We start from the raw sequence: 23159 nt of genomic DNA on the forward strand, positions 1-23159 counted from the left end.
AACATCTGAAAGTGTCATCTTTTGAAAATATAAATAAATAAATATAAAACCAACTTTCTGCAGGGCCAGAATCTTATTCTGTTGCCCAGGCTGGACTCAAACTCCTGGGCTCAAGTGACTTCCTGTTTCAGCCTCCTAAGTGCAATAGTAGAGACTAGAGGCATGGTCTACCATGCTAGTTTATAAAAAATATTTTAAAAGAATGAGCTCACTCAGTCCGTTGCCCTGCCTGCGTGTATCTGCTCTGTAAAACTTGCCTCTGTGCACAGACTCCTCTGGGCTCTGGCTCCACGTTGGCAGGCACAGAGTTTGCTCCTGCCCACCCTGCTCAGAGAGGAGTCACAGACCCAACCTGTGGCTGCTGGTATGTGTGGCTCCGCTGTGCTGCATGTGGTCCTCTAGCCTCACCCCACATTCTGCTTGACAGATAGTGGCCTCTGGGGACACCTGAACCTTGTTCTCAGCTGTGAACCACATGTGGCTGGCTAAGCACTTGCCAACTATGTGCAGGTGTGGCCAGGGTCTCTCTGTGAATGACAATGTGGGCAGCTCTCCTTGAAGGAGGAGCCACTGTTTCCATTTTGGTGAAGGCTGACCCTATTTCCATGTATTGATGCATGCAGAGTGGGCTAGGACTTTCCTTATCCCTTGAATGGGCCTCAAGCGACACAAATCGGTCCAGTCTTTGAAGACGGGCAGGCATGTTTCCCCAGATCCCCACCCACTGTCCCCTTGTGTGAGCCAGGATGAGGCAGGATGAAGAGCAGAGCTCCACATGCTGCTGTCCACTGAGATGGAGCCAAGTCTTGAGATAAGAGGCTAGGACTTCCTGGGGCTTGAAAGATTATACCTGAGTGCTGAAGCGCCAACCCCAAGACGTTAGATACTATCTCAGCTGTGTTATGCAGATTACTCTTTCTGCACATCCTTCTCTGAGTATTGTAAAGCCTGCCTCTGCGCACAGACCCCCTGGGCTCTGGCTCCACGCTGCGCATCAGCAGGCAGAGAGCCTGCTCCTGCCCACCTTGCTGAGTGCAGACCTCCTACCTCGCCCAGCTCACAGCACTGACTCGCTTTCCACCATTTCCACAGTCACTCATCCTCAAGCTACACCCTTCTTCACGAATGAATAAAACCTGGGCTCAGCCTAGGCTAGAGGCCTTTGTTCTGTGGCTGAACTTGGAAGCCCCTGGCTCCCATAACAACAAATATGTCTTGTCTTGTCATTCTCACCATGGGGTGCACTGGGTGTGGCAGATTGGAATTAACTTGATGGGATTCCAATAATTCATCCATGGGATTGCAAATATAAACTTCCTGGGTCTCGATGTGCACTGGGAAGGAAGGGCTCTCTGTGCCTCTCTGGCCAATCTAGCCTAGTCTGGATCTCCCTTGGCTGGCACTATTCAGCCCCTACTTCTGGAAAGCAGGGAGTAAGATTTGGAGTATCCTGGCCATGGAGCCCCCAAGGTCCCGCTGTTTTGCAACATGAACCTTCCAAGTTACCTTCTGTTCTGTTTTGACTTTGGCATTGATGAAGGCAATGGAATTAGGAGCCTCAGGCAGTACCGTCTGCTGAAGCTGGCTGAACTTGTCTTGGTCATCTTCTCCCTGGGGAAGGCCCAACCCAGGACAGTCCTGTCAGCCTGACCTTGTGAGGATTTGCCCACAACATCTCACAATCCTGTAGCCCCTGAGTCTGTCAGGATCCTCACACCCAGGGAGCTGCCACCTGGGCAGGACAAGCCACCCAGGGAGGGTGGGAGTGGCTAGAGTGATGTTTGTCCAACAACTAAGGAGGCACCAACCCCTGCCTCCCCTGGCCAGATGTGGAGGAGGCTAGGTGGCCCCCACACTGCCATGGCTGTGGCTGGAACCCAGGACAAGGGGTGTTGCCACTGGCCTATGCTCAACTATCACCTTCTCCTGGCCCAACCCTCATGCCACTCACAAGAGACACAATCCTGGGGCCAGGTACCATGCCTGGCCGGATGCTGCTGCCCAGCCTCAGGGCCGCCTGCACGTCCTCAGGGATAATGAAGGACTCATTGTACCAGATGTCAAATTCTGCCAGGAAGAGGGAGATAGCATGGTAAGTGTGGGAAGCCCCCAGGAGGAGGCAGGTTAGGGCTGTACCTGCTAAAAGCTCCCCTTGTTCACTTCCTGCTCTAGAGTTTCCACCTTGTCCTCCATCTTAACCCCTAACCCTGTGAAGCACAAGCCTGAAGCCCTGTCCAACCCTTGCTCCTGCCCCTCAGCAGCTCTTGGGATACTCAGATCTCAGGCTGTGGCCTTCCCCTTCTCTCTTGGCCTCAAGGGGCCACCAGCCTTCCCAGCCTGCGCACCCATGAGCAGGCGCTGGCGACACTGATCCACCAGGCGCTGGCAGTACTGGATCTCAGCCCTGAGGTCGCGCAGGTCCTGGTACTCGCTGCGATACTGCTTCTTGAGGTCTTTGAGCTTCAGGATCAGCAAGAATTCCTCCTCGTCGATGATCATCAGCCCTTTGTTCTCATACTCACCTGCGGTGGGGGGCGGGTCAGAATGAGGAGGCAGGGCCTTGGGCTGGAGGCGGGGCTGGCACGGGCAGGGAGGCAGCCAGAGCACAAGAAGGGCAGGCGAGCTAGGCACGGTGGCGCACACCCATCATCCCTGCACTTGGAAGGCTGAGGCAGGAGGATCGTTGTGAACTTGAGACCAGCCTGAGCTATGCAGTGAACTCAAGGCCAGCCTGATGTACAGAGAAAGACCTGCCTCAAAGAGAAAAAAAGGCCAGGCTGCCAGAGCGTGTCCATGGGTGGGAAGCTCAGAGCAGCAGCACCCTATTGGCATCTCAGGACAAACAAGAGAGGGCGGGGAAAGGGTAGGGATAGGCCATGGGCCATGCTTATTTTGGTGTTAAACTCATTAGCCAGTGACACTCATTTTTAAAAATTTAGAGTCAGGGTCTTACTATGCAGTTCAGAGTAGACTTGAACTCGTGGAGACCTTCAGCCTCAGCCTACCAAGGGCCAGAATTAAAGGCATGTACCACCACACCTGGCCTTAGCCAAAGATATTTATTAAGCATCCTATTATATGTTTATTTTTCACAATAATTATACACATGAAGCCAGGTGTGGTGGCACACACCGGTAATTCCAGCACTCAGAAGAGTGAGGCAGAAAGATCACCTTGAGTCTGAGGCCAGCCAAGCTACACAATGAGTTCAAGGCCAGCATGGATGACATAGCAACTGTCGTGAAAAAGAACTATCCTCGTGGACTGCCACCACTGGGTAGTAAAGGGATGTCCCTGCAAGGGTTCCTTGCAAAGGGATCATTTTTATATTCATAGAAATAATTTTTTAAAAAATATTTTAAAATACACACTTCTTTTTTTTCTCTCATCCTATAGAAATGTCTGTTTTCAGATGTCTTTAGGAATAAACAACCTGTCAGCAATAGCATGCAGGCCCTTTATTTTAAATATATCGCAAGGATATGGCTGTTCAGAGGTGGAGCGGAGGGACAGGGAAGAGCTTACTGGGCTTTTGCCAGGTCCCCCTGGGAGGGGCTAGCCCAGGACATGTTCAGCGCCACCTGGTCAGATTCCCCGTCTCCCAGGCTTCGGGGACTCTACCCTCTGGAGCAGCGCATCGTGGTTGTCGGTGGGGGATGAGTGCAGTGGCCATGAGAACTTGGAAATAAAGTTGCCCTCTGAGAAACAATATGTGAGAAGCACCCTGAGCGTGTGAGGGTCTCTCTGGCCTGCAAGAACACTGCGTGACGACAGTTGAGCACGCGAGACAGTGGGTCCCGAATGGGGCTGTGAGCTAGAGGGCAGGCCCAGGAACCTGAGGGAGCCCCGACGGGAAGAAGGCATGAGGGAGGCAGGAACGCCTTCCCGGAGTCAGCACAGTCACTCATTAAAATGCAGGTTTGGGACTCTGGGCAGCAGGGCCTCCTGGCCCTCGAGTCCTCCGCTGTCTCTGGCCTGGCGCACACTGTGGGTATGAGCCTCGTGCAACACTGGCTCAGGACAACCGGGTAAGCACCAGCCCCACAGAGACCTGTGTCCTTCAGGTCTGGGGCACCCACGCCACCTGCCCTAGGAGAGAAGCTGCCAGGCCAGCACAGGTGACCAAGGTCAGGACCAGCAACGGTCATACTGACAGCCATGCGCTGGCTCCCCCTGGGTTTCTCATGGTCCCTGCTAGCATCTGATCCACTTGGCAGGGAGGCTACCTTGTAGGGGGTGCCAGGTGCCCATCTCCTGGGGACACCTCTGTAGGACCAAGGGCTGTTATTTCCACAAATAGCAGCACATGTCACATGAGACACAGCAACCAGCTCTGAGTTAATGCAGGAGCAGGAGGTGTCAACAGAGGTGGGCTGGCAGGGAAGGACTCTGGCCCCTGAGGGTCTGACAGAGCCAGCTAAGGTGACCTCGGGGCAAAGGCTGCACCCCAGTGCTCCAAGGGCCCTCTCCCATCCCTAGTGCTCGAGGCAGACCCTTGGAGCAGGGCGACCCTGAGACTTCACAGCTATCTTCCCAGGTCATCTTCCCAGCACCTTCACCTTGCTTCTCCCGTAGCGACTTCTGGAAATTTAGTGACTCCTTGGTCATATCGATCTCTCGCTTGATGGCATTGATGCGCTGTGTGGTCTCGCTGGCCCTTTTCTTCCTTTCATTCAAGATGGATTTGTTTTCTTTGAAGATACGGTTGATCTCACTACCCCGCTCATTCTTGAAATCCTCAAAGGCCAAAGGCCTGGGGGGTGGAGTGCTGGGCCTGGGGACAGAGGGAGGGGCCAAGGAGGAGAAAAAGAACAGTTGACAGCCTTGGAGGTGATGGGAACTTCATCTTTCTTCCTTCGGGCTCCTGTGGGCAGGGGGCCAAAGCCCTGGGTACCACTTGCTCCACACAGGAGCTAGGCGCCTATCATTCTCTCATCTCACCTTTACTCTGCGCACAGGGCACAGGCTGACACAAACATAAAGAAAGCAAAGACAAGAAACAGTGCACACATGCACGCACGCACACACGCGCACACACACACACACATGCAATATCTATTGGAAGCCATACTTGGCTATATTTCCATTTCCAAGTGGGATTTGTTTCTTCTGCTTTCTTTTCTTTCTTACTTGTTTTTCGAGTCAGGATCCTGCTATGTAGTCCCAGCTGAACTTGACCTCACTATGTAGCCCAGTCTGGCCTCGACCTTGCAGGAATCCTTCTGCCCCAGCCTCCCAAGTGCTGGGATTACAGGCATGCACCACAACACCCAGCTGATACGTTTTTAAATAGCTAAGGCCATGCAGTGTACATAATCTTACATCTTACTTTTTCACAGAAGCATCCTTTCATGCTATTAAACTCTTTGAGAAGTCTAGTTACTGTGATGCAAGATGACGTACTGTGCTAAAAGGAAGTGGACTGCTGTTGGCAACTCACTTTGAAATGCATCAAAACATTCATTTATTCATTTGGACAGGGTCTTACTCTGTAGTGCGGACTGGCCTTGAACCCACTCACAGCCTAAGCTGGCCTCAAACTAATGGTGATCCTCCTGCCCCAGCCTCCCAGGTGCTGGGGTTACAGGTGTGCACCACTCCTCCTAGCTCACGGAACAATCCTAACTTCTCAGAATATCTGCAAATAAGCATGGTCTGGGCAATGATTCTCAGACATATCCCAGACATATCCTTGCATAGTCAAAGGACACAGATAGTTCACTTAACGCCCTTTCCCTGATGCTGAAGGTGTTTAAATTGTTCTTTTAATTCTAATTATTTTTCTGAGACAGTGTCTCGCTATGCAGTTGAGGCTGGCCTTGGACTCATCATGTAACCCAAGCTGGCCTCAGACTAATGGAGCTCATCCTGCCTTAGCCTCTCAAACTTGATTTTTAAATTAACAATGCAATGAACACCTCTTTGTATAAAACTTGTCTATGCCTCTGTTTCCTTAGAATAGATTCTAAAACTCAGTTACTGACTCACTAGGGAGATGGATAGAGGCAAAGGAAGAACTTACACTCATACCTTGAGAATGTGGTACCTTTACTGCACTATTTATGTAGAAGACACATAACTTTATTTTAGTAATTGCCGTGTGGAGGGTCTAGAGCAACTCCATTTTGAATCGTGTGTCCTGGGTGACTTCTGCGGTTGGACCATTTCAAGTGTGTCTAAGGCATCTTTGGACTTCCTCTGGTCTTCCTCCCTCTGTTTCCCTTCTCTCTGGCTGCAGGCAGGCTTGCATGTTGAGGATTACACTGTGGTTTGGGTTGCTGGGGTGCGGGAGCTACCCGTTGAGGGTTACCTGATTGGGCGTGACTCCTCCTTCAGGGAACCGGATACTGAAGGCTCGATGCTGGAGGTTTCCCTCTCCCGGGAAAGTGTGTCCTTGACATCCCCCTCCTTGGCAGATGAGACCAGCTGGGTCTTAGAGGTGGAGACCACATCGAAGACCTTGGTACTCACTGGACTGAGTAAGCCTTCCTTTCTCAACGAAGAGCTGGAAGGAGAAGGAAAGGGAGCCCCAGAGTTCAGCCATGGTCATGAGGTGGGCGACCTTTCTCAGCCCTTGCTATGCCAGGTGCTCCATCCCTCTCAGCTCTTATCTATTTGTTTGGGCTTTGGCTTTAGTTTGGTTTTTTGGGCAAAACTTGGGCTGTGTGTATACGAGGCAAAGCCCTACTACCATGAGCTCCTATGCTAATCATGTCCTGGGGCAGGGCGTGGCTTTAAGCCATGCAAACAGGAAAGAAGAAAGCACTGTCTCTCCTGTCATCAGAACAGGGGTCCCTCCGGTCTCAGCAGACCCCAGGCAGGGTGACACAGTCTCCTCAGCTTAAAAGCATGTGGTCATGTAGGGTGGCCTGTGGCCTCTCAGAGTCACCAGGGTGACTGAAAGTCACACACGTATCCCTAGAAAGTCCTGGGGGATCTGTCTGTGGCCCAGTGGTGAAACTGGACAAGTCTATCCTGGGGCAGTGACCAGTCAGTATCCTGGACTTCCTACCTACCACCAGCACCAGCTCCAGCTCCAGCTCCACTAGAGCGAGGGCCAGCCATGTGCCTTCTCTAGTGTCTGCCTCAGGGCTGACCTGACACGAGGCCCCCCTCAGCTCTTTCTGCTGTTTGTTCCTCCTCTGCTCACAACTGTGGCTCTGGCATACCTCAGCACCTCAGAGCACACTACTGACTTGATTGCACAGTGGCCAGAGAGGCCTGGCTCTGACTGACCCTTCTGAGGAAGCAGGAGGCAGCCAGCATCTTCTGCCACCTGATGCCTGCCTGCCTGCCTGTGACAGTTTTCTGCAAGCCACTTTGGCCCGTGTGCAGGGAGGGACAGCATTCCCTCAAGAATCCTTACAACAACCCAAAGGATTCTAAGGCCGTCCTTCCTTATTATTCCCATTTTAGGGATATGGAAACAGAGGCACACACTGGTTCTCATGTCCACAAATGATTCCTTGGGGGCTTTAAGTGCAGAGCAGGGAGGTGGGCCCAGTCTCCAAGCCAGACTGCGCCCTTGTTTCTTGCTATGCAGCACTGCCTCGGGGGGCTGCGGCCGTGGTGTGCAGAGGGGGAGCTCGTTAGGAGAACCCAGCCACTATTCTCAGCTTGCGTGTACAAGTCTTATCTGAAAGATGAACTGGGGCTTCAGTGATTGAGTGCCAGTCAGTGGAAGCACTGCGGTGAGGGGCAGGGACCATCGGAGGCATCACTGTGCAGGTACCAGAGGCCAAGGACTGGGTAGTGCTGCCAGTCCTCCTTGCCATGGCACATGTCGGTAGTTGTGTGATCACGGGAAGAGACTTCCCCTGGCAGAGCCTTGTTCCCCTGTCACAGGGCTGCTGTAAGGGTGAGAGGCCCCGGCGAGGCCCTACAGAACTGTGAACACTGTCAGTTGTGACATCCCCTGTGGTGACATCCTCTGCATAGTAGCAGAGACACTAGGGGTGGCAGGGGACAGTTACCTCAGCTCTTTGAATGTCTTCTTGGTCTTGGTTTTCTTCCCAGGCTTGGCAGAGAAAGGGATGATCCCAAATGCAAAACTTTGTCCGTCAGCCTCACCAACTAAGTGGCCGTCAGCATCCACAAGCCCTGCCTGGAGGGAGACGCCAGGCAAGGGGTCACAGGTGAGAGGAAAAGTTTGGGCCCTGCAGAGTCATACCCGTATATGGTCCAAGTCTTGAAATGGACACCTCACACTCCAGGACTTGGCTGCTCTTGATGCCTCAAAAAAGCTGCCCCGACCTCCCTAGCAAATCCCACTTTCCTCATCACCTCCCTTCGCAGTCGCCGCTGAGGATCCTAAGGGCTGTTTTCAGCCTCATTCTAGGACCGGTCCTGTTTGTTATCAGGCACCTCTCCAGCTCATGGAAAGCCCGTTCAGTCCCAAGGTGGTTTGTTCTTGTGCAGGGCACCGCTGCTAGTCCTGGTATTACCTTTGGCTAAGGCAGCACCAACTCTGGTGGATGCAGACACTTGCTGCCTCTGTAAAGGGCTGAAGATGGATACTTGGGGAAGAGTGCTTTAGCAAGAGGCAACCGTGTGTACCTTCTGGACGGCAGAAATGGTTGCAAAGTCGTTCTTGTCTATGAGGGTATACTTTCGGCGTAAAGCAGACTCCACTTCCTGTTCTTGTTGGCTGGGGAGATGGACAGAGAATACTTTGTGCTGGGGGCCATGCTGAACCCAGAGGGCAAACCAGTACTAGGATTATAAGTCTTTTAAGTAAGGCTCCTCGCATCATGTGACCAGCTTCAGGGACATCACTCAGCATAAACTGTCTGGGATAAGCATTTCTCTTCGCCCCAGTAAACCTCACCTCCCCAGGTCAGGTTTGGGGAAGGTTCAACATATCCTGCTCTGGACACACCTGGGGCTGGCGCTCCACAGACTTCCTGTCCTATTGATAGACCCAGTAAGCCCCAGGGACCAAGGCACATTCCCAGGACTCGGATCTGGCTCCTCACATAGGAGAGAGCAAGGGGTACGTGTGGGGGTGAGTGCCCAGAACACGAGAAATGAAAATGGCAGCTGAAGGAGTGGGGAGGGTGCAGGGAGCCCCTCACCTCAGAACCACCCGGAACTGGTTGAACACCTCCTGGATCTGTCTGAGGTTGATTATCTGGGGTGAAGATAGTGAGGCAGAGATCAGGCCGCAGGCCCCGACAGCTGGGGCTGTGTCTGTGAGCCGAGAGCAGGGCCTCCATCTTGAGAATGGGCCATCAGGGTCCACCTCTCAGCGAGTGGTAGTTGAGCCTTCTCCAAAGCAGGGAAGCAGCTCACCCACAGCTCTCAAGTGAAGGATTTGCTGAGGGTATAAAAACCTTTTTTTTCTTTCTTTCTTTTCTTTTCTTTTCTTTTCTTTTCTTTTCTTCTTTTTTTTTTTAATGTATTTGGTTGTTATAGGGCCTCACTATGCAACTTGGACTCAGGGTGATTCTCCTGTTTTCAGCCTCCCCAGCACCAGGATTACAGGCATGTACCACAATGTCCAGACTGTGGCTGGCTCAGCCCTCCCTGGGGGTGGGGCTGGCACACCATATGGCGCTAGGGATTGAACTGTAGTCCTGCCCTTGCCTAAGCAGGTGTTTTAGTCTGCTGAGCTATCTCGGTGGCCCCAAAAACCACTTTTTCTAAGGGGAGTGCTCTAGTTCTTCAAAATACTTTCTAAGATTTAAAAAAAAAAAAAAAAACTGAACAGAATCTATTTAATTGGCTTTGTCATGCTCTAAAATGTTCAGCCTGCCATCTCCAGATGGACCCCCCCCCCCCGCGCACACACACACACACTCCTGTAGCTAGAGGACAGTCACGGGTCTCCCGCCTGGCCCTAAAGCCCACAAGCATTGCCCTGGACTGAGGGCAGTCTGAGGCTCCTGCTAGGAAGGCTGCAGAGCCCACCTTCCCAGTCAGCCTGAGCCTGGGTCTTTGGGCTGCCCCTGCTAACAGGTGGTGCTGCTGGCGAGGCTTTGAGCGCCTGCACAGAGCAGCACTTTCTCCCTGAGCACCCTGCCTTGCGTGCTACTGTCCCCCGCTCCTCGACCCACTCTGGCGTGGGCCCTGCGGCCTTCCCTGCAGACAACCAGCCTGACCTCCGTCCTTCAGCAGCTGCACCCCGTGGGGCCAGTCCCTGGCTGCTGCACTGAGAAGGCCGCTGAAAGACAGTGGAGTTGTTCTGCCTCAGGTCACTCAGCAAAGAGGCAGCTAAGCTGGCCTTCCATTGGCTCCTGCTGCCTGAGGCAGACACCTCCTGTACCTTACCGGCCACCCTGGGCAACTTGCAGCCTTGTTATCCCCAGTGTGGTAGCTGCACCAGGGCGGCTGAAGGGCCCCTACACCAGGGGTCCAGTGCTACCCCACAGCCACAGTCCCCTCTTGGCGGCACATACACACTGGGTGTGTCTGGGGCCAGAACAGAAACCCCAGGCCAGCTGCGTCCCCATAGAGGGCTCCTTACATCGATCTCCTCCAGGGTTCCTTCCAGGTACCTCCGCACCTGAGAGTTGATCTCAGCAATCTGGACTTCATCCATGGGGTCATAGGTTACCAGGGGGCGGTTGGCCTGCATGAAAATGAAGGACATCTGGTTATGAGCTGCAGAAGCCCTAAGCCTAAGCAGGAGGGCAGAGCCAGCCTGAAAGCCAGGCTGGGGGCCACTCCGCTGCCCAGGTGACCTCTGTTTGCTCCACCATCTCTAGTCTTGGCAGAAGATGTGCCAGGGGCACAGAAGCCAGGGCCCTGGCTCAGAGGGCCACGGGGTGGGGAGGAAAGGAAAGGCCACTGGACAGGAGGCTCCGCTGGCTGAGTCTGAGCAGACCCTAGGGACTTCAGGGCCATGTCAGCCAGGCAGACCCCTGGGGGAATCCCAACCTGCACCACCTTCCTGGCCTCTGCCCCAGAGTTGCCCTGCCCCAGTGCCCTGTCTTCCTGGGGTCTCTGTCTCATACCAAGCTGTTGTGAAGCGCCAGCTCCCGCTTGAGCAGTGCCAGTTCCTTCTCCAGGTTCTTGACCATTCGCTGCAGGGAAACACAAGGGTGGGGAGGTGAACCGGGAGGTGACCCCGCCTCGTCCCCATTGTGCTGTGCTCAGACACCCTGGCCATTCCTGGTATCAGGCAGTATGTGCTCCAAGCTTCTGAGCCATGCCCTCTCCATGAGCTGTCTCCCCAGAAAGGAAGAGTCCAGGGCATAAGACAGCCTCCACATTCCCTAGCCTTTGCCTCTTCTCCAGAGGAGAATGGGGAAAGAGGGAGCATAGGCCACAAGAACACCTCACTAAGGCAGGGATGGCGAAAGTGTCTACAGAAGGATGGATGCATCAAGACCCTGGTTCAAAATAAAAGATAAAAAGAGTAGGGATAGAGCTCAGTGGTAGAATACCTCTGAGTTCTATCTCTAGTACTTCAGAGACAGACAGACAAAAAGGAAGGAAAGGGGGGAAGAAAGGGAGAGAGAGAGAGAGAGAGAGAGAGAGAGAGAGAGAGAGAGAGAGAGAGAGAAGCAACCCTAATTCCCTGGGGGCTCCAGGCTCTTCCTGTCTCTCAGAAAGATGGCCTTTATCTTGTGGTCCAACGGCTCCAGAATACTTCCTTTTTTTGGTTTCTGTTTTGAGACAGGGTCTCGCTAATTGCCCAGAGTCACCTTAATTCTCAATTCTCCTGCCTCAGCCTCCCAAGGAGCCACAGCGCAGGCATGTGCTACCCACTCTCAGATGCTCTCTGTGCCCAGTCCTCAGCCTCAACCTTTCCTGCATGACTGTTACAGTTCTCTGGGAGAGATCCTGTGCACCTCCCCTGACCTCTGCTGCTATACACAGTGCCATGAGGACATCTTCCGCCTGCCTGTCCTTGTCCTTCAAGGTTTCTGCCAGAGAACGGTGACCTATGAGGCCGCATCCTTGCCCCGTCACCTCCTCCCCACTGTGCTCCACTGGCCGACTCCGGTTACACCACATCGGTGGCTCCTGTCCCCTCTGTCTCCACTGCCTAGATGCTGTTCCCCCATCACCACAGCTGACTCCCAAACTCCCTGGAAACCTTGTTCAAAATCCTAAATTAATGCAGGGCATGATGGTGCACTCCTAGAATCCCCACACTCTGGGAGGCTGAGGCAGGAAGATCACAATTCAGGTCTTAATGAGACCCTATCTTAAAAAATTAAATAAACAAATAAGGGTTTGGGGATGTGACTCAATGTAAATACTCTGGTCTGGAGTTTAATCTCCAAGACAAGAAAAAAAAAAAAAGCCTTCTAAATTAAGTATACTTCAGTCATCTCACCTAAAATTGCATTCCCCTCCCCACCTCTATATCACCATTTTTTAAAAGTCTCATCTATTCTTTTTAAACCATTCATTACCTCCCAACTTGCTCTAGATTAGGACTACCTAACACAACTCGCTGCAATGAGAAAAATGAATATCCATGTTGTCTGATCTGGCGGCTGGGAGCCACCTGTAGCTGCTACCGAACACGACACGCCAAGTGTGGCTCCTGTGGCTGAAAAGATACATTTTAATTTTCATTAAATAGCCACATGCAGGGCCAGAGAGATAGCTCAGTGGACTAAGTGCCTGCTTAGGCATGTGCAGGGACCAGGGTTCGATCCCTGCCCAACATGCTAGGTGGGCCCTGCCCGGCCCTGCCCCGGACCAGAACCAGGCGTGGTGGCACACGCCTGTAATCCCAGCAATGGGGAGACTGAAAACAGGAGGATCACTATGAGTTCAAGCTGTGTAGTGAAACCCTGTACCAAGAACATAAAAAAAAAAGTGTAAGTAGCAATTAGTGGTTTTTCGGTTTTTGGTTTTCTTTAGATAGGATCTTGGCAATCCTCCTGCATCAGCCTCCTTAGCATGTGCCACCAGACGGACATGTCCTCTTTTTAAGTGGACTATCTAAGGTTCTGATAGTGCATACCTACTCAAGAAATCCATGCAACACAGTCTTGGCCTTCTGCCTGTCCTTGGAAGTCTGCTTTGTCTGGACAGTTCTTTGTTGGATGGTAGTCGGGGTTGAACTCGGGCCTTGTGCATTGAAAGTGCTCTCCCAGAGCTGTCTCCCCCCGTCTCTTGCAGATGCAAAGCTGACTAACACGCACAGCAAGCTCGGACAGAGATTTATGTTTCTGTTTGCACAGTTATATATCCCAGGTGCTTTGAAAAATGCCTGAGCCACGCTCCGCAGCTCTAAAGTCAACAAATGATACATTTCAGCGAGCAGACTGCTAGCACATTAACATCCCAGAGCAAGAAGAATGAACCTTTTAGAGCTTTCAGTGATACAAACAGCCCACTGTGGCATGCGTGCCACACGTTCGCCACCACTGTCCTAAGGATACTCAGTGTCACCCACAAAAAAAAGACACTGGGGACTTCACCCTGAGAACCCTCACTATGAACAGTGGCATGTCCTTTAACTGTCACAAAACGGCCATGGGAGGGAACCCCAACACCTCAGCCCTGGAACCAGTGGTCAACGCAGCATACAGTCCATGCCTTATGGCCCCTCAGACCAAAGGTCTGCTACCCTCTAGCCCAACCAGCTGGGTCACTGGGCAATGGAGCTCTCCTGCAGCTACACCTCATGTGGTGAGGGGTCACTACCCAGGGCCAAAGTTTGCAGGTGAGAGTCCTGATCAAGGACTGAGTTTTGGCTCCGCCCCTTAGGAAGCCCAAGTAGGTCTCCTGAGGTTTGGGCTTCCTGTGGGGCTGGGGGAGAGTCTTGAGGGTGGCCTGGCCATCCCCCTCCCCCTCCCCCCAGGTCTAGAAAGCACATTATGCCCCAACCCTGACTTCTGGGCCCATGAGAGGGCAGCACGGGGACGTAGAGGGGGCACAGCCTCCACCCAGCTCACACCCGGTGAACATGACAGCCACTTACCCTGATGCCTGCCAGCCATCACAGCCTGGACACAGACCCATAGGTCACAGGCAGGCAGCCCCTCCAGCTGACTGGCTCCTTGATTTGACCAGAATTCTTTGGAAAGAAAAATGCCTTGGACACAGCACAGACTCACATATGCTCGCCAGCAGCCACGGTGTGCATCGGACATGGAATGAGGGTCATTCAGAGTCCTGCCTCAGGCCTGCACCGGGTGCAGGGCCACCCTTGCCTCGGCCATTTTCCTCAGCCTGCAGGCTGGCTTTGACCTGAGAGCAGGGTGCGCTAAGCTGATGCTGCTGTCTGTATACCCGGGGCTTGAAGCCCTTCCTCCACCTTGGTGGTCACTGCACAGCACAAGGGGCTCTGAAGTCGGCAGTCTGAAGCCCGTGTTCCCTAATAAAGACTCTGACGCTGAGAGTCTGAAAACTTGACACAGAGGCCAGACCCTCACCTTACAGCCAGCCGCTGGCCCAGGTGATTCGACAGTGGTTCTTCTGCCCCCTGAAACAGACACTGGCACTGAACTAGCTCTGCAGCAACCCCAGCATACCAGCCACCTTCTAGGGAAGACACCACCAAAATAACTTCCCATGTCTCTCTCCATACCTTGTATTTATAAAGCAAAATGCTTATCAGAAAGATGATAAGCAGGGGCCAGCCAGAGAGCTAGCAGACTAAAGCATCTGCTTAGGCAGAGAGCAGCAGCCGGGGTTCAATCACCAGCATACCATGCTGGCCCCGTTCCCAGGGCATGTTGAGATGACTACTGAGACCGGGCATGGTGGTGCGTGCCTGTGATCCCAGCACTTGGAAGGCTGAAACCAGCAGAATCACTTTAAGTCCAGTCTACATAGTGAGACCCTGTAGACCCTGTACTAAACACATTTATTTTATTTATTTATTTATATTTTAGGGAAGGGTCTACAGGGTGTTCAGGTCTCACTACTAGATTGGACTCGTAGTGATCCACCTGTTTACAGTCTCCCAAGAGCTGGGATTATAGGTGCATACCACCACACCCAGTGCCCAGTCTCAACTGCCATCTCAGCATGCCCCAGGGGCGGGGCCAACACGGCAGGCCCAGGGATCAAACCCCCAGTCCCTGCGTAAATACATTTTAAAAAAGGAAAAATGATAAGCAAAGCAGAGAGAGAGAGAGACAGAGAGAGAGAGAGAGAGAGAGAGAGAGAGAGAAAAGAAAGAAAGAGGGAAAGAAAGAAAGAAAGAAAGAAAGAAAGAAAGAAAGAAAGAAAGAGAAAAGAGAGAGAAAGCAAGCAAGCAAAAGATATTCCCACTGGGAGGTGTGGAGACCAGCTTTGCAGGACTAGCCATGCAAGTTTCAAAGCAGAAATGACATTACAGTGCATGGGAGACCTTGGCGCTGGGTGCAGTATCCACCCGGCCAGGTTCATACATGGTAATGTGACAGTCCTGAGCCAAGGGAACTCTGACTAATGAAAGACAAGAATAGCTCCAAAGCCAGGCACAGTGGCAGCTTCAAAGCCAGGCGTGGTGGCAACACTGGCACCAGCACTCAGTTCACAGTCAGCCTGGACTATATAGTGAGATCCTGTCCCAACAAACCAGAACCAAGAAGAAATTAAGTGCCACTACCACTCTGCAGCCAGGGCGCAGTACTAGCTAATGGTTATGGAACATTTACTCCATGGCAGCAATTGCTCAGAGGTTTCTACACGGGAATCTGTTCTTCACAAAACCCTTTGAGGGTGGATTATATTAATTCTGCAATTTATCAATGAAGAAATAAGCTCACTGGGTTTTGCCAAGGCTACACAGTAAATGACCAGGTTCCGGAATTCAGCACCAGGGTTCTTCACTGTGGCCCCAGCAGATCTCAAAGTGAGCTCCCGGAGCAGCTGCTGCAGAAGCATTGCCACTGGGGAACCCACGGAAAACCGTGTCCCCAGGCCTCCCTGGGCAGACGGAATCAGGAACTCTGGGAACTACCCAGGTCCTATGGCTCAGGGAGCTGGCCTGGTGTCACACATGCTAGCTGAGTTTGGAAAGTGTTGCTTTCAGTTCCAGACCCTCAAGCCCTAGGTTAGTTCCTTCGGGACTTTGGTCTGAAAAGTATAGCTGTCTGTGGGCTTAAGGCTGAGGCAGAAGGATGGCTCCCGGCTCAGGGCTCCACGGTGAGTTCAAGGTCAGCCTGAGCTACATAGTGAGACCCTGCCTCCAAAAAACAAAAGCAAAACCAAACAGTAACTTGCTCAAGGAAATCTCATGGAGAAGCCCAGGGCACCCAGAGTTCCTGGGCTCCACCAGTGGAGGGACCCTGGGCTCTCGCCACTGGGGCAGCCCCTGCACGTTCTAGCACACAGAGGGACTGAGCCAGGGCTGGGAGTGGCTTCCTTCCTGCCTCAGCCTGCTACCCTCACAGTCACAGGCCCACACGTCGCCCCGTGGGGCAGCAGCCATCCACAGCCCGAGTACCTCAGTGTTGTGCTTTTCGTTGATAGCAGGCTCAGTCGTGACCAGTTTCATCCGACTAGCAAAGCGCAGTGAGGACAGCTGGAAGACAAACCAGATGTCAGGGGGCTCCCCATTGGAGCAAGGCCCCAAGACAGGGATCCTGCCCGTCCTTCCTGGGCTTCCGCCTGCCTGTCAAACATGTGGTTCGTGGGTTTAATCCCCAGCACAAAGATATATTTTTAGCCATGAGATCCTCAAATGGGGAGGCAGGAGGCTGACACAGGGCACAGGCTGGTCCTCCACAGCAGACCCTGAGAATCTGTGCTAGTTGCTTCTGCATCCAAACAGGAGCCTCCCCACTTTGGGGTCTGGGATGGAGGGTCCCCCTTCCTTCTCCTACCCATCTGCCTCCCTGCTTCCCATGTTCTCTAAGGCCCGGCTGCACGCAGCTGCCAGCCGAAGTCCTGTAGTTTCTCTGCTTGAGATGTGTCTGCCTGTTCCAATGAAACACAGCGCACCCTTGGGCAGGGCGGCCCCTCCCTTCTAGTGGACTTCCTACTTCCTGAGGGCCGCATGAGTAATGTCCAGCAGAAATGCAATGCAAACCACCTGTATAAGACATACACATATGGACATGTACACACACATACATACATGCGTGCGTGCGTGCATGCATGTGTGTGTGTGTGCGTGTGCGTGTGGTACTAGGGATTGAACCCAGACCCTCACAAAAGCTAGGCAAGTACTCTGCCACTGAATTGTATCTCCACCTTTAAAAAAAAATTTTATCGAGGACCAGGGAGATGGGCTAGTGGAATAAACGCTTCCCTGGCAAGCGCAAGGGCCTGAGTTCAATCCTCTGTTCCACAAAAAAAAAAAAAAAAAAAAAAAGTATTTTGAGTCAAAGTCTTTCTAAATTGTTCATATTGGCCTCCAACTTGTGGGGTTCCTCCTGCCTCAGCCTCCTGAGTAGCTTCTTATGTGCTATTTATTCATGTATTTATTTATTTTTGGTATCCAGAATCGAACTCAGGAGCTTGTGCCTTCCAGGCAGGTGCTTGTGCTGCTGAGCTATCTCCCTAGCCCTATAAATACAATTTTAATTTTTTTCAATTTTCAATTTTTGTTTCTTCCTTCCTTTCTTCTTTGTTTTGTTTTTGTTTCTCCAGTCCTGGGGATTGAATCCAGGGGAACTTTACCACTGAGCTTCAATCCCAGCTCTTTTCTGAGCCAGGGTCTTACTAAACTTCTCAGACTGATCTCAAATATCCAATCCTCCTGCTTTAGGCTCCTGAGTAGCTGGGATTATAAGCAGGCACCATCATATCTAGCCTTTCTTTTCTCTTCCTTTCTTTTATTTCCTTCCTTCCTTCCTTCCTTCCTTCCTTCCTTCCTTCCTTTTATGTTGCCTGGGCTGGTCTGAAACTCCTGGATTCAAGTGATCCTCCTGCTTTAGGCTCCTGAGTGCTTGGATTATAGGCAAATGCCACCATACCTGGCTTTAGTTTTAAATTTTCTAGTAGCTATATTAGAATAGGTTAAAGAATCAAGTAAAAATGATCTTAATATACCTTATTTAAACATTAGTCAAATACTGTATACCCTAAATATTATTTCAACATGTAATCAACATTCTAAGATTACTGAGATATCCTCCTAAAGTTTTTATAGTTGGTCTTTAAAAAAAAAATTTTTTTTTTTTTGGAGACAGGGTCTCACTCTGTAGCCCAGGCTTGCCTCAAACTCACAGCAATCCTCCTGCCTCAGCCTTCTGAGTACTGAGAAGAGAATCATTTGTCCCCACATGCTCACAGACCTCTGTCCCAAACCCCTAGGTGTCAGGGACGATTACAGCTGGAGGCCCAGAGGGAGCAGCTGTTCGGGAGGCTTCCAGATGCCGCCCACCTGCACAGATGTTAACAAGGGCAAAGCCTCCCACAGGGTGGGCTCGCTGTCAGCGACGGGGCCTGAGTGAGGCCTCAGGCGAGCAAGTGGGTGAGCCATCCTCCTATGACCCTGTGGAAGGACAGGGGGGCTTTTCTGTGCCAGTGTGATTTGGTAGCTAAGAAGTGCCACTGACCACTGGGGTGACCCTGGAAAGACCTCACCACTTAGGGGAAAGGATGCCTGTTGGGTGTGGTGGGTACACACCTGTAATCCCCGCATTATAATCCCAGAGGCTGAGGCAAGAGGATCCCCACAAGTTTGAGGCCAGCTTGGGCTACACAGTAAGTCCAAGACCAGGCTGAACTACATAGCAAGACCCTGTCTCAAAAAATAAATAAACAAGTTCAATCCCCGGTACCAACATTAAAAATAAATAATTTTAAAAATGAAAGGAAGGAAAAATGAAAACAAAAAAAAGAGAAAGTCTCTGTTTCTACAGGTGGTTTCCTCTGTGATGGGCCTCATGAGTCTTGTGCTCTCCACCATCGCTGTGGTTTTACACACACACACACACACACACACACACACACACGATGCATGCGTGCATACGCAGGGCTACTGCAGGGCCACACAGACCATGATGGACCATGATTAAAGTTTTAAGCCATTTGGAGAAGAGAATCATTTGTTCCCGCATGCTCATAGACCTCTGTCCCAAACCCCTAGATGCACAGTGCTGGACCTGTGGGCTCAGTGGTCCAGGGCAGAGACCCGGGGTGGTGTGGGCATAGGAGGTACCAGGAGACCAACTTCCTGTGTTGTGCCCTTTTGGGGTTGGGGGTAAGGGGAGCTAGAGGACTTTGTCTTGGAGGGCAACTTTCGGGGTTGGGTAAGACAAGATTTCAATATGTAGCCCAGGCTGGCCTTGAACTTGCAGTGATCCTCCTGCCTCAGTGCTGAGATGAGAGGTGGAGCTGCCACACCAGGCTTCTCTCTGGCACCATCGTAACTCGTCTCTACCAACCTGCTCTCCCTCTACCACTGGGCACAGATGGGGCAGGTGCCTAATATCCATCCACCTGCTTAGACCAGCCTTGGAATTGCAGCCAAAGGTGGGTTTTTTTTCCTTCAGTGTTGGGGGTTGAACCTAGAGCCTGGCAGTGCTGGGTGAGGGCTTTAGCCCTAATCTGGGTCCCAAGCCCCAATATGCATGATTACAAAGATCAAGCAGTCAACTGTCCTGGGTTCCAACTCCTAGGCTAAGCCCAGGAAGCATGTTTCTGGTCCTCAGGCTGGCTGTCAGCGTGCCCTGCTTGCTAGGTCCTCCCACTCTCCTACCTCTTTCCTCCTCAGTACCCCTCAGGGCCTGCTGTGGGGTCCTGACTTGAACCCCTCAGAAACTATGGCTCCAGCCCTTGGCAGGTGCAGGCCCCCAGAAGGGACTTGGGTCCCAGTGAACTGACCATGTTGCTACATACCGTCTCCTCTAGCTGGGCGGCTTCTCCGTAGATGTTAGTCACCAGGACCATGTTGCAGTTTCCCCCTGCAAAAGTGAGACCTGACCTGAATCTCATGGGATTTGGTGAAGAAACACCCTCAGGGATGCAGGGTCCATGCTGTAGACTGAATGCCTAGAGCCAGGTGCCAAGGCTCTGCCCCAAAGTGCCACTTCCAGATATCCCTTGGAGATCCCAAGGGGGAGGCCTGAGGATGGAGCCGCTCTCCTTCCAAGAAAGCAGACAGGACCTCTCTTGTTCTCTGAGGCACAGTGGTAGGCAGCCCTTGACAGGCCTCCCCCTCAGCCCTGCTCTGGGGGTGGGTTCCTTGAGCAGCCCAGGCTGACAAAGTCAGAGTCAAGGCCACAACCACAGCCTGTGGGAGGCTGAAGCAAGGGGAAGAAAGAGGAAGGGACAGAAGCCACCTGAGGCCCCTAAAAGCAGAGCCAGAAAGCACAGCAGAGGAGGACAGTGCAGGGTGGGCTGTGGGAGGACATACAAGGAGGGCGTGAGCCAGGGCTTTGCTCACGTATCACTCAGTCACTCAGCGAACAACCAAAAAACTAGCCACTGTGTCAACAGGCTCAACACAAATGCTAGGGGACACGGGAAAAGACAAGCCCCTACTGCTCTGCACAGGAGGCTCAGAGAGGAACGATTAGGGTGCTGAGCATGGTGGCCCATGCCTGTAATCCTGGCACTGAGGAGGCTGAGGCAGGAGGAGCACTGCAAGGTTTATGGGCCCAGCCTGGACTCCATACTGAGTCAGGATCAGCCTGAACTACATAGCCAGATGTTGTCTCAAAAATAAAAAAAGAAAGAATGAACAAATCAATAAATAAGCAAGGGAGAACATTATGGGTGAGCCTGTCTTTCAATGGTCTTCTAGGCCTAAAAGGTTCTGGCAGGCTGGTGAAGGGATGGAAAGAGGATTCCCAGCAGGGTGTAAGGGGAACAAAGACTGCGAGGAGTTAACAGCATGGCCAGAAGAAGGGGCCTGAGAAGTCACTGGGCAGGGCTGTGAGTCTGCATGTGCCTGAGGGAGGGAGCGATACTGCCCCCTGTGCCAGGCCTGCCCCCACCCCGCATGGAGCCCCTCCTGGGCATCAGCCCCGCCCTCACCCAGTGAGTCCTTCAGGGCATGGGTGAGTTTGCACTGGCGGAATGGGATGTGGTCTCGCTTCTGGTCCCCAAGGGCAATGATGGCCTGCTCCAGGAACGACAGGGACTTGTTGATGTAGGTGGCCTCCTTCAGGACGCGGCCCTCAGACTGCAAATCAAAGGGCAGTTCCACCCAGGGCAGAGTGTGGCTGCCCCGCTAAGAGCGGCTCCCCTCCTGAGGTGGATGACACTTCCCAGAGCTCAGGTCTTCCCCCACGTCCTGAATCACATTCCATCTGGGGTTAACAATGGTAATCCCCAAGCCAGGTGTGGAGGGGCTCACCTATGAGCCCCATACTTAGAAGGCCAAGGCAGGAAAATTGCCTCGAGTTCCAGGCCAGCCTGGGCTACGTAGTGAGTTTGAGCCAGGCTGAACTGCATAGCAAGGCCCTGTCTCAAAAAACACAACAAAACAGTAACACTAAAACTCAGAAGAGTACTTGCGTGGATGCGCGTGTCACTACCAATACTCTGTGAACATTCACAGCAACTGTCATCAAAGATTCACACTAACACAAATGGATGTGAGAACCCTTGAGGCTGAGCAAGCAACCCTGTGCACGAGCACACACACACGCCTGTGCTCACAGAATCCTCTGCAGAGCCCTGTGTTAATGCACACTTACACAACTACTTACTTGAAATCTTCCCACAAAGTCATATTGGTGGAGAGAGAAATGCTATATATATGCATGGGGCCGGGGAGATAGCTCAGTAGAATAAGCGCTTGACTGGTAAGCGCAAGAGCCCGAGTTCAATCCCCAGTTCCGCCAAAAAAAAAAAGTGCTGTGCAGCTCATAGTACTTACTGAGCCCCGGCACCCCGCTAAGAGTTAGGAGGCCTGGTGCCATTTCGTGTTTAGAAAAAGGCCCAGGAGTGGGAAGTGTGCACCCCGATTGCCGCCCTCCGTTGTCTCCCCTTGGAGGGCTGCGCTCTCCCCCGCCTGATGAGCGGTGGTCCCACTGCCCAGTAGCCCCTCGGCCAGCCTCACTCACCCCGGACTTCCCCAGCCTCTCGGAGCCGGCCAGGTCCACTAAGTTAATCTTGGAAGTGACGTACTTCTCGTCGGATAAGGTCCGGGAGTGGGCCTACAAAGCAGCATGCAGCCATCGGCCCAGGGCGGGGCTCAGGCCTGCGGAGCCCCTCGGAATCAGGAACCAGGAACCAGGAAACTCCCACCGCACCCCCACCCTGCCCCTGGCCTCCACCCACCTCCAGGTAGATGGTGAAGATGCAGTGCGACCGGGATGAGTTTTTGTTCAGAGTGTGGGCGGCTATGATCCTATTGGTTTCTCCCTGAAGAAGGAAAAAAACACATGCAACGTTCTGAAACATTAAAGTAACAAGGCATTTGGATCCTGTTTCATGTGTTCATTTACTTAAATTAATAAGTTTATTTTTTTAAGAGGCATTAGGGATTGAGCCCAGGGGCCTTTGCACTGCGCTACATCCCCCAGCACTTTCTTAGTTTGTATTTTGAGCTGGGTCTTGCTCAATTTCCCAGCCAGGACTCAGCCTCCCACACTGTTGGGATTATAGGCTTGTGCTGGCATACCTGGCCCCTTTGATCCTCCTGCCTCAGCCTCCTGAGTTGAGATTACAAAATGTGCTACCTCACCCAAGTATAATATTGTGTTTGCAATATTCAGACAGTTAGGCTACTGCCAACAGTATCAGTTGTCCCCTACTGGATAAGTTACCTAATTTTTCTAAAAAATCGAAGTCTGTCTATCTGTCTGTCTGTCTGTCTCTCGTCTGTCTTTTTGAGACGGTCTCACTCTCACTGTGTAGTCCAGGCTGGTCTCCAATGCAAATGATCCTCCTTCCTCAGCCTCCTGAGTGCTAGGGTCACAGCCGTGCACCACCATGTCCAGCTCTCCCCTTTCTTCTTGATACAATATCCAACTATAACTCAAGCTGGCTTTGAACTCACTATCTCACTATGTAGCCCAGGTCGGCCTCGGACTCCGACTCGCTGCAGATCCTCCTGTCTCAGCCTCCCCAGCGCTGGAATCGCAGGCATGCACCACCATGCCTGGCCCCATTACTTTCTTGTAGTCTCACGCTCCCATTTAACAGGCAGCAGGCCACGTCCCACCTTCACATCAGTTGTTCTGAAGTGGGAGGGTCTCCAAGTACTCTGGCCGCTCTTTTGCTGCAAATGGAAGCCTCTTTCCAGTTTGAGGCTCAAATACAGGATGAAAAGTGTGAGACTTGGAATTAGGGGGCCTGGGCTCAAACCCAGGTTTCATCCTAGTCCCATTTTGTTCATCTGTAAAAGCAGACCAGCC

General features: G+C 52.3%; 1 protein-coding gene across 6 annotated transcripts in view; it reads right to left on the minus strand.

The window, feature by feature from the left end:
* Kif9 (kinesin family member 9) overlaps positions 1–23159 on the minus strand; it is a 44249-nt gene that overhangs the window by 1530 nt on the left and 19560 nt on the right. For 5 of the 6 annotated variants that reach the window (XM_023700653.1, XM_023700651.1, XM_004640689.2 and 2 more), the window contains 15 exons: positions 22081–22164; positions 21864–21956; positions 20830–20977; positions 19690–19754; positions 16346–16423; positions 10956–11024; positions 10466–10570; positions 9075–9130; positions 8557–8647; positions 7974–8104; positions 6311–6505; positions 4560–4774; positions 2346–2522; positions 1952–2067; positions 1507–1611 (listed from right to left, as the gene is read on the minus strand). In XM_023700653.1, the coding sequence (XP_023556421.1) occupies positions 1507–1611; positions 1952–2067; positions 2346–2522; positions 4560–4774; positions 6311–6505; positions 7974–8104; positions 8557–8647; positions 9075–9130; positions 10466–10570; positions 10956–11024; positions 16346–16423; positions 19690–19754; positions 20830–20977; positions 21864–21956; positions 22081–22164 (1728 nt within the window). The remainder of the gene's footprint in view (positions 1–1506; positions 1612–1951; positions 2068–2345; positions 2523–4559; positions 4775–6310; positions 6506–7973; positions 8105–8556; positions 8648–9074; positions 9131–10465; positions 10571–10955; positions 11025–16345; positions 16424–19689; positions 19755–20829; positions 20978–21863; positions 21957–22080; positions 22165–23159) is intronic. The other variant, XM_023700655.1, reaches the window with a different exon arrangement.

The sequence above is a fragment of the Octodon degus genome, unplaced genomic scaffold, assembly GCF_000260255.1.
Source record: "Octodon degus isolate 3935 unplaced genomic scaffold, OctDeg1.0 scaffold00126, whole genome shotgun sequence".
NCBI lineage: Eukaryota > Metazoa > Chordata > Mammalia > Rodentia > Octodontidae > Octodon > Octodon degus.